At 31.1% G+C, this 12,224-nt stretch overlaps 1 protein-coding gene across 1 annotated transcript in view; it reads left to right on the forward strand.

Annotated features, from left to right (window-relative positions):
- Positions 1-12,224, forward strand: part of LOC142332575 (lysoplasmalogenase TMEM86A) — a 56,468-nt gene that overhangs the window by 13,759 nt on the left and 30,485 nt on the right. Inside the window, exon 2 of the mRNA XM_075379069.1 lies at positions 7,405-7,574. Coding sequence (XP_075235184.1) covers positions 7,405-7,574 — 170 coding nt within the window. The remainder of the gene's footprint in view (positions 1-7,404; positions 7,575-12,224) is intronic.

Consider the following 12,224-nt stretch of genomic DNA (forward strand, 5'->3'; position numbering starts at 1 on the left):
GTTTTATTATAAAATTTGGTAGTTCAGTTTGTCATTACTAGAGTTTGTTTTACAAGATGACTGTAATACTGATGTTAAGAGTGTAGCTTACATAAATTCAGTACAGAAAAAGGAAAAGTAAAATATATACAATTAAGACTAATGTGTTTAACAAACAAGAAAAGCAGTACCAAGGAATAGGAAGACCTTAAAGACGGCAACTATAAGCAACTCATTAAGAAATATAGAACAAAAGAGACAAAAGATAGTATAAAAAATAAGCCTCATGAAAGACGTTTCATTCTACAAAATGATGATATTAGATTTTAGTCAAAACAGTCTGCACGTCAAACAAGCTAAACGTATATAAATATTTCACTCTGGCGATCAATGCATAATTTACATACATCACACAAAATAAGGAATGGGAAGATTTACTCCTAAAGATTAAAAAATAAACAACTGTCTCTTCATTTGCCTGTCACTTTTGTTAACCGTGTATTGCACTAATTTCTGACACAATCTAGGATCATATTGTTGCTAATATTTATTTAATTAATAAATCATAAATTAGTCGTTACATTAATTGAAAAAATATAAAATAATTCATTCTAATTATAATTAATATATTCCTTATATCCCTTCACATACCTTCTGTGATAGAATCACATCACTTTGTATAATAATTTTATTATTACCTATGCTTTCCCTAAAAACACAATAAATTTTAATACATATGTCAGAAGTCAAGCTAACCCTAATTTTCTTAAAATATCAAACTGATTCCTCCACCCTAAAAAACTAACTCCACTAAAATTAAGATTTCCCGTATTCAGTGCTTAAAAAATTAAAATACTGTGATTCTGCCAATGATTCACCGCTTGACTTTACAATGATTTATCAGATTTTGCATGCTCCTCAGAACATCAGATGACAGAAGCTATTTCTGAGCTAGTAATTTCAAGTTTCCTGAAGCTTTTTGTATTAGACATAAAAAGTGGAATCTCAATTTTTGTTAGAGACTGTCTTTTTGATTAAGTAAAAGTTACTGTACATTCATGCAATATATTAATTTTGAATGCTGTGTAATTCAGTGGCCTAGTCTAGAATTGATATTGATGGTAATTTATGAATCTCCTGGTTCTTTTGAAATTTTTCTACATAAACTTATCAGAAACTCTTTTGTCATTTCTAATAAATTCAATATCATAGTGGTGATTTTAATGTTAAGATTGTAGACAATTTTAGTCTACTGATGAATGAACTATTTACTCAGTTTGAATTAGAAGGTGTAAATATTTTGATTTCCTATCTAACTAGAATTATAAGGATTTTGGCCTTCTGTATAGACAATATCATTACAAATTTGCCAAAACGTAATTTTCAATTCTTTTGTGTAGATTACGGTGTTTCAAAACATAATATTCAAATTGTAATAGCATAATTTATTATTGAAAGTGCGCAACAAGAAAATTACCTTTATTCTTTCTAAAGAGTGATCGATAAAGATTCACTTAGAAACTTGAGAACTTGTCACACAATTGGGAAAGTAATAACAAAATTAGCTTTGATGAAAAATTTAACAATTTTCTTAATGAGTTTCAGAAAATTTTATTTCTAGCTTGCCCTTTAGTGAAAAAAGAAATAGTTTAAACATAAAAAAAATACATGAATTACTAAAGGAAGTGTAAAATCTCACTCTATGTTAATAAGTCTGCTGCATTAAATATGTGAATATAATTTGTCTGATAACTTCCAGAATTATTTGAAAAATTACAAAGGAATTCATATTAAATGATTATATTATGATTATTTAATATCTAATTCTAAAAATAAATCTAAAACCATGTCAGTCATTAAAAGTGAAAGTGGATTTGAAAATTATTGTTATCTCATCCTCTATTCAGGGAACAGAGGAATTTAACAATTTTTTTTCTAGTATTTCAAACAATAATATTGATTAATTTTAAACAAAGTCATTCACCTTAAACAATTTTATTGATGAATTCTTTTTTTCGTACCCTTTAAATCTCAGGAAGGTAAAACTTGTAACTTATGTATAGTGATTATTGATGAAATTTTCACCAGTACTTTAAAGAAGTCACAGATGTTATTTTTTGCCCCTCTTACAAGTATAATTAATACATTTTTCAACAACGGAGAGTATCCCAGTTGTTTTGAGACTTCTGTTGTTATTGTTTTCCTTAAGAAAGGTTCAGCATTTAATTTACAAAATTGTAGGCCTTTTTGTTATGATCCATATTTTCTAAAGTATTTGAAAAATTATGAAATGTTCCTGAATGCATAAAGTATTAACAAACTTTCAGCATGGTTTTAAGAAAATAATTATCAACTGACACAGCAATTTTTAGAAAATATTGTAAATTGTGCAGATTACAAAAAGAATCAGTTCAAAATTTTTTGTGATTCTAGCAGAGCATTCAGTTTAGTTCCACAATGCTTATTGATGGAAAAACCTAGTACGTATGGTATGAAAGGAGCTTTATTTCTTTTTCTGTTTAGTCTCTGTAACCACAGCAAGGTATTAACTTCAGAGGATGATATGTGTGAATGTAAGTGAAGTGTAGTCTTGTACAGTCTCAGGTCAACCGTTCCTGATATATGTGGTTAATTGAAACCCGACCACCAAAGAACACCAGTATCGAGAATGTAGTGTTCAAATTCGATGTAGTGCATAAAAAAGTAACTGCCTTTTCTATGACTTAAACCTTAGAACTCTCTACTTTGAAATCAACTGTTTTGCGATGACAAGATCAAAGGAGCTAGTTACAATCGGTTAAAAACATACGTTACCAACTGTAAACAAATAGTTGAAATTTCATGGTTTGATTATAATGAAAGTATAAATTGTAGCTTCTGATTTCAGGATGTAGAATCTAGAGTGCCTCAGGGAATTGCCCTCAGTCCGTTACTTTTTTTTTTATTGTTTATTGTTTGGCTCAAAATCTTTTCTTTTTCCTGTTTAGCCTCCGGTAATTACTGTTCAGATAATACTTCAGAGGATGAATGAGGATGATATGTATGAGTGTAATTGAAGTGTAGTCTTGTACATTCTCAGTTCGACCATTCCTGAGATGTGTGGTTAATTGAAACCCAACCACCAAAGAACACCGATATCCACGATTTAGTATTCAAGTCCGCGTAAAAATAACTGGCTTTACTAGGACTTGAACGCTGGAACTCTCGACTTCCAAATCAGCTGATTTGGGAAGACGCGTTCACCACTAGACCAACCCGGTGGGTTTTGGCTCAAAATCTGGAACCATTCGTTGTAACCCTTTCACAGATGACAGAACTTTATCTATATCTAAAGATACTTATTTAAAAGGAATTGAAAATTCTGTGATAGCAGCTTGTAAAATCATACACTGGGTTCATTGTAACCATCTAACTTTAGTTATGGAAAACCATTTTATATTGAATTTTGTTTCTCAGGATATATAGTAACATTGTTAATCATGCGGATAAAATTTTCTTTAATGATAACGAAACATTTCTGTTACCCTTAAGTGAAATTTCTGGGTGTTCTATTAGAACAAAAATTCAGGTTGGTTGATCAAATCGATTTTGTTTGCGATAAAATCAAACCATATTTTTTTCCTTCATTAAATGCAAAGCTCGTCATCATTAAATATTTGTTATGCTTACATGTATTCCATCAAAGTACAGTGCGTTTGTTTTAAAACGCAACCCGATTTAAAGAAATATAATCTGCCATATTTAATGCTATTTGTTATAAATATTACAGTTATTTGTACAAAACAATACCAAGATCAAATTTTTTTTATAAATGTTTGAAAGTGTCCACCGTTTTCATTAACGCAAGCCTTTTAACCCTCTTTTTCATATTACGTGCAACCTTTCGAAGCGTACCTTTTCCAATTTCTCGTAATTCTTGAGTTACGTTGGCTTTCAGTTCTTCAATGGTGTGTGGATTATTTTTGAAAGTATAACCTTTTAGGTACCCGAGAGAAAAGAATCTGCGGGAGAAAGATCAGGTGACCTAGCCGGCCATAAGCCAATCGAGTCGATATTGCTATTTCACCAAAGAAATTTCTCAAAAATTCCATCGTTGTTCTAGCCGTGCGACATGCGGCCCCATCATGTTGAAACCACTAATCTCTCTCATTTAATTCTAAATGTGCTATAAATTGCGTCACAGTTCTTCCGTAGAGATTTGCATTTAGAGTGTTTTCAAAGAATACGGAACCGATTATAATTCGCCTGGAAATCGCACACCACACCAATTTTCTGCGGGTGTAGAGGTCGTGAACGGATAATGTGAGGATTGTTGAAGCTCCAGTAGCGATCGTTCCGATTTGGGCGATACAGTAGCGATCGCCCAAATGAAACCGAGCCTCATGTGTAAAAAATATTATCACTTTAACGCTCTCGCTAACAAACAGATTACACCGTCAACGGTAGCGGAGCCTAGCGGTATAATCTACCGGGTGTAATTCATTTGATACACGAATTCGGTACAGTTTTAAGTAAAGTAACCGGGTAGCTTTAAAGGTACTACAAAAATATTCCTCTTTGTCGCTCAAGTTTTCGTAACGATTTGTTAGATAAGTTTATAAAGGTTACCTTAACCTAAACTTCTTCCGATGTTAAGTCATTAAATAATGAACTTTTCCGACTTCGTCTCAGATCGGAAACGGAACCGGTTCCTCTATATTTCTTCACGGAACGATGAATTGAAGATTTATTCGGTACATTCTACTTGAGAACCGCAACGGGAAAGCTTTTTAGTACAAAAAATATTTAATCGTTAAATAATCTTTCACAATAAAAATCCTTTCGCGTTCAAAACGGTTTCTTCTTAATAAAAAACACCGAAAATCAAAAATAACTAACTGTTTACAAGAAAGAAATAGTAAATTATATCGGCCGATTATGAAACAACAACAATAGGTAGTGCTGCCGACTTCTTCGTCCGAAATTATTGATTAACTTTTATAAAAAGTGGTTTCGCTCGTGTCGCGTTTTAAAACGAACGCCCAGTGTAATATCATCTCCCGAGCTCCCTCAAAAAAAAAAAAAAAATCAGGCCTACCGAATCATCTCTCATAATAAATCGTGAAGACCGATCTTTAGAAAATTAAAGATTTTATCTTATCCAGGCGCTTATATTTAGGAACGTGTGCATCTTTGTTCACCTGTATCAAACCGGCCGACTACTGTTTTCATCCAACTCGACACGATCTTTGGCTTACGAGAAAGGGCCTTCTTAGTATTGCATTAATAAGTTAACCGCTTCGCATCAGTTTATTTAAAATATTTTCTTTTGCGGAAACGATGTTAGTTTCTTGATCGATTTTTAAATAATAATTTTTTTTTTTAAACCCTGAATTTTCAGCACGACCGTAAATAAAAATTCGTGCTTAACACGTACCTAAATATGTTCTCGAATAATTTTCGTTATTTTATTGATTTCAATCGCATCTGTTTTTCATCTTATAACTAATTGCCGATGCTACTCCGATCAGGCAAATGTCGAGTAGCATATTATCTTCTCGTTCTTGACAGCGATCTATGTATAGTTTTATTAAGTATCGATCGGAATAAAAGATTATTTAAAATTCTTGCGATCATGTTACGTGCTACTGAGTGAAAAAATTTTACGTAAGATTCATTTTATTGCCGTAATCGCTAGCGGTGACAAGAGGGTGCGCTTATGTTACTCGGTGTCGCGTATATTTATTTCTTATTCCACCGTTGCTATATAATCGAGTATAGCATATAATTCCAATTTTGTTCCATATAATATGGAAGGGAAAAAATATTTTTTTTAGCACAAGTTACTGCTGTGAGATAATTTTTTTCTTTACTATCTTTCGGTAATGTAGTTTACGATCATTATCATATATTCACTTCGAGAATATGAATTAAAAGGGTTAATATTAATGCGATTCGCATGATTATTTTGCTATAAAATTTTGTCTATATCCGTTCTTATTCTTAGGTCGAGTAATTTATTTTCGGTGAAGGAAGAATTTCTGTTATGAAAGTTATTGTAGAGAATCGATATAAGCGCGTTAGCTTTACAGTCAGGAAGGAACCTTTTCTAAATTTGATTTCAGTTTCAATCGATCGTTTCATTCGACTCATCTTCGTCATTAAAATATATATGTACTAGTTTGCGGTTGTAAAACTAAAATAAAAATAAAAATGTCCTAGTAGTTTTCTTACTCTCATAAGAATTCATTGCAGATAATTTATTTATATATCGTATTATTTATTTTTTCTTATAAATAATCTACGTCTTGACCGACTGTTTTATCGACGCCCGGCAAAAACTACTGAAGATAATATCACGAAAATTTGTGTACATCGACAACTACACGAATGTTCTTACGGTGTAATTGCACACTGATAAAGGATTTTTTGAAATTCTAAGGTTAAAATGGAGTAACGATGAAATTTACAGGTAACAAATGAAGATATCGACTTGATTTTTAGTGTGTGTAATTTTCATGTAAATATCTATAAACCGATTTCTTGATTTTTGGAAATTCAACCTCGAAAGGGTCGAATGAAGAAAGGTAAAAAAATTTGAACGATGCTTGCAAATTTTCCCCTCCCCAACTGTGCTAAACGAGACGTTGCTAGATCGGGGCTTGCAAATACTCTTCAGAAAAATATCTAAAAATTTTTTTTCGGGTTTTTTGAATTTCGATTTTTTTAAGGGGTGTGACTGTGTACGCCACGGCGACTCAACAGATATAGTCGCTGTTACTGTGTGTACGACGCCAATGACTGCATGTGCCTCCGCTTACTTTACTAAAAAAAACATAAAATAAAAGTAATTAAAAAAAAAAAATGAAAAACTAAGTACGGTCACTTTCTAGCGGTGTTTGTCGTCAGGTAACGATAAAAACCCGACAAAATACATTTTTACTGAATAAAGTACGGGTAACCGGTTACAATTTATATTTTTAAGATAGAGGGCGACCGTTTTAAAACCCGTATTTTTAGATCGCCTAAGGCCTGTACCGATAGATCTGCTGCGAAGAAATTACAATACGCTGATATTTTAGTATAAATTCAACAGGCTTTAATTTATATTTATAATTACTATTCTCACAAACGTGAGTTTACAGGAGGGTCCGACGGGCAGAGCCCCTTGGCGAGACGGTAAGGGCGAGTGAAGCGAGCCGTAACCGGGTAAACTTTCCTTAATCGCGATAGGAAATGCAAGTAATCGTACAGCGCGGGCGAAGCTGCAAAAGGAATACTAGTTAAAGTGTAAATATCAATTTACAGCCTTAACATAAACTATTTATAACAAATTTTGCATCATCGTTAATTATTTCTATATATGTATTTGTAAACATGTACATTTTATGTCCTTTTTTCTATTTAAATGATTGTATTAATTTTTTCTGTATTTTTATATTTCAGTTGAAGAGTGTTGGCCCAAAATTAGTACCGTTCTTCAAGACTGTTGCTATATACTTTGTATTGTATATACCTGTTGAACGGCCATCATGGTTTGCAATGGCAATAAAATGTTTGCCTATAATAAGTCTTGTAATATTTGTGTTGCTTCATGGAATGAGTCTGGGAGACGAGTAAGTTATTTGTTTTATATATTGGCGATGAGTTTAGATATATGGTAGTAAATTTAAAATTCAGTTAATTAAACAGAATCAAGTTCCTCTCTTCTTTTCTGATTCTCCAGATCGATTTAAAAGATTGCAATTTCCAATAAAAGCAACATTTACTGTAACAATAAATATATCTCCAGCACAAACCCTTAAATTGTTAGAGTAGATATTGAAAGTTATTTTTTTCATGGTCATCAGTATGTGGTTTTATCAAGAACAGTGGATCCATCAAGCCTTTATATTCATTGTCCTAAACTTCAAGGCAGGAATGTTGTTTATAGAGAGATTTTATGGTAGCATAAAACATTTAATGATAGAGTAATAAATTTGACAGGAACCATATAATGTCAGGTAGTTTTATCTTATAAAAACTTTACAGATTATCTTAAAAATGATTGGTCTCCCTCTGTGTTAAATTTAAAGTAGACTCCTTCATGGACAATATGGTCTCACTGGTTTTTCCTTGGTGGAAAATACTTCTGGAAATCATCTTTTTCAACTCTATATACCTGTGGAGGGAGATGGCTAAGAGCTACAGTAATTATTCTACCTTTGATTAAAACAATGTCCTGTTTGACTGGTGTAAAACATAGTGCTGTCAAAACATCCTAAAAAGTCAGCATTTACTTATTAACTGCTTTGTAGACTGAAATCATAAATCCATTGTCATTGATAACAACCTTTATATTCAAAATACAAACAAAAAACTGTGATGTGGACACCACATGACTTCCTTGTATCCCGATTAAATTACATGTACACATTTAAAAAAAATATAAAGTACATAAAATTTTATTTCATTAATAACTTGTGATATTTTTTCATTTTTTATTTTTATTATTGAATCATTATTTATCATAATTTTTTTTTTACAATCGGAGGTTAATAATTATTATTAAATCAAGATATTTAAATTAAAAAAAGGAGATGAAGTCTCATTCAAATCGATGTGCCTTCCCCTTGTAAGATTCAAATATTTCATTAATAAAAATTTTATTTGGTTATAACTCTGGAACCAGTGAAAATAAGTACCAGTTACGATATATCATTGAAAAGTTTTCAATGAGGGCTTACTACTGCAATTAAGAAAAAGTCCAAAATCCAGATTTTTTGGATTTTGGGCTTTTTGTTGGACACTTTTGGTGCAGTCGATTGCAATCAAAAGAGCAGGTGCATAACTAGATGTTACAACAGTCCTAAATCCAAAATTTCAGCAACCTATGACTAATTGTTTTTGAATTATGCGAGATACATATGTACGTACAGACATCACACTGAAACTACTCAAAATGGATATTTACGTTGATATCTGAAAACCGAAATTTTTTATGATCACAATACTTCCTTTACTTCATACAAGGAAGTAAAAAGGACCACATGTGACGCACTTAACATTACAAAATATTAAAAACATATGATATTGAATGAACAGACACAATTCAAATCCAGCATACTTTTTAAAACACGTTCTAAATATATGTCTGTGTAATTCATAAAAGACCGCCTATAATAATATCAACCGCTGTTGGTCTGAAAACAACAGGACCATTGATTCACTGAGGATGGCAGTAAAGTACTGAAAACATTTTATTAAGTTTTTAAAATTGTTTAGTTGTAAAATTTGGTCAGATTTGTTGTAACAAAAATTAGAACTCAAAACAATATTGTTTTAAATCATTGTAGTCAAAACTTACCAAAATATTTTATTAAAAATTTTCTCTTTTAACACTACTAGTCAAAAGGAAAATGTAGTTTATGTAATATTCAATTAACTTATTATTTTCAATATTTTAGTAGTTTAATTCCACCGTTACTTCACAAATTGCATTGCAATTATAAGTTCATTAACTGAGATAATTTAAACTTTACTACCCTTTTAATGATGGAAATATCTAGATAAATTTATCTCTTAAACCACCCTCAAAAAGTTTAATAAATAAAATTGAAAAAAAACCAGATCAACCAAGCAATTCTTGAGTTTTAAGCAAATATATGCATAATTTTATCAATTTTTAAAATCATTATCTTATTAAATAATAGGTCTACCCAGGCGATGCTTGTGTGCTACCATCACTCATAGATGGTGTAAATATATTATTCCCAAAAAAAATTTCTAAAGTCAAATATTTACTAAGTACAATCTTTATAACTTATTATTTGAATATGAACATTTATTGATAATTATTCAGAGAGAGGGAGAAATGCTTTTCTCTAATTATTCATGTTAAAAGATAAAGTAAATTCTGACCATGATTTACAATTAACTTTCTTACCGTAAACAGGATGATTCATGTAGTAGTACTGCTGCTTTACGAGGTCATTCTATTAGCAAAAATAATGAAAGAAGTTCATATAAACATGGGCCCGGAAAAAATCTGTTAGCGAGTAGTGTGTAGTTCAAGATTTTGCCTTGATTCCTGAGCAAAGTTTGAAATAAAACCGTACTGAAATTAAGGAGTAAAATTAATGTTTTCTTATGGTTTTTGATCTGAAAAATTAATACAGGTTCCAGAACCATTTATCCTGTAGTACCACTCCTAGCATTGATACTCATTGCAACTGTTGTGCCCATCATGATGTCAATATTGATGAAATCATTATTTAGGCTGCTCAACGCTGTCTGGCTGTTAGTACACAATGTCTTTCTAACAAGCTACCATAATCAATGAGTACAAAATCTTCAACCAAGAGATCCTTCACTTCGTTTGCAGTATTGCAATCGGGTGAATATGAACCACCAGTTGCACTGACAGATTCAATTTATTTACTGTCGAATCTTAGTTTATTTGAGATGGCATTAATAACCTTTATAACAAACATGATAGCAGAATTCAATTCTCACATGAGTAGAATATAATTCCCAACACTGATTTAGCATCAATGTATGGTGTGGTCTAGTTTACGATCAGCTAATTGGATCAGTCACTCTCCCAAGACAACTAAATTCTGAAATTTACTTGGAATTCCTTAAAGGAACAATTGCTGTTGCTATTAGAAAATGTTCCACTAGTATCAAGATGCTCTGCATATACTTTCAGCACGATGGTTTGCCTCCCCACTTCTCATATGCTGTTTTGGTATACTTAAATGAGCAATCTTCAGAGCAATGGATTGGCTGGGACAGGCCACCAAGATCACCTGATCTCATGTTAGATTTTTGTGTATGGAGTTGGATGAAAAGTATATTTGGATTTAAAGTGCAAGAGAAAAGTCTATATACGTTAAAAGAGTTGGTTGCTCGTATTATAGATGTTGCCACAAAATTAAGGAAAGTCATGCAGACTTACGAAGAGCAACTCTAGCAATCTGAAAGCATGCAGCCGAATTTATTGAAGTAGAAGGAAAAATTTTTGAAAATTTACTGTAAACTTTATTGAATGTATCAATTTTATTTTTGTTTTTTTAACATTGTATTACTTGTATGTTATTTTCATTTTCTGTATTCGATAACATTTAAAAAATTACGTTTAAAAAATTTGTCTATAACATTTTTTCATATGGTAAGTGTTGGTAATAAAATTGAATTTTTTGAACCTGTATTTGTTTTTTATTGGGTTATTTTACATTAGTCTTCTCAGAATTAAATTCTCTACAAGTTTTGATATTAAAATTTCATCCATTAGTAGTCATTTAACAAAGTTTTCGTATTAAAAACGTAAAAAAATGTGTTTTTAGACAACAGATTTTTATGTTTTACATCTGATATTACAAAAAACTACTGTTTCTGGAATCTGTTTTATTCAATTTTTCATGTCAAAAACAATCAGAAACAATCATGTTTACCCTTTAATTTGGGTTTCTAGAATTTCAGTAAGATTTTATTTTGCACCTTGCCCAGGAATCAGGGCGAAATCTTTCAGTAGTCATAACTCGCTAACAGAGCATTTCCAGACCTATGGTTTATATTTTATATGAACTGTTTTCATTATTTTAGCTAATAGAATAAGTTCAGAAAGCACCGGTAACACTACGTGAATCACTGTGTTTGTAAATGAATATTCATAAATTTTTCTTTTGTTATTTTTTTGTGTAGTTTTATTAATATGTCAGTTAGTTATCATCAGATATCCCTGAGTTAATTTTTTATTACTTATAAATATTTAAATTAGATTACTGCTGTGACCTGTAGAGGTCTTGTGTATTTTTTTTTATTTAACATTCAGTATTTTGTTAGCATATTATACTAAATAATGTTTAAATTTATTTGAACTCTTCCTTATTTCATTTTTTTATCATTATACCTTCTCTTCTGAGGTATAATTATTTCTGTTATTCAGATTTTTAAAGCTCCTTACTGTTACCATTTTATGAGAGAGACTGCAGTCTCTAATCTGTTATAACCATACAATCAGTCATTATTGGGTTCCTAGTTCCATGCGTTTGTTTATAAACCTGTGGAAAGTATTACCATTTATTTTCTGAGAATGTTTAAAAATACTTAGTTTCTCTCAGGAGATGGCTTACTGAGAAAATTACCTGTTTTATCTATGTAATTCTACATGTCTGCCTACCAAATAAATCTTCATTGATCTTTAAATCTCCTACTGTTTTGCTAATCTATTTTCATGGAGTTCAGCCCAAAGTTTTAAAAATGATTCAGTTCCTCAGTGACAG

Source organism: Lycorma delicatula, chromosome 11 (assembly GCF_047948215.1).
Source record: "Lycorma delicatula isolate Av1 chromosome 11, ASM4794821v1, whole genome shotgun sequence".
NCBI lineage: Eukaryota > Metazoa > Arthropoda > Insecta > Hemiptera > Fulgoridae > Lycorma > Lycorma delicatula.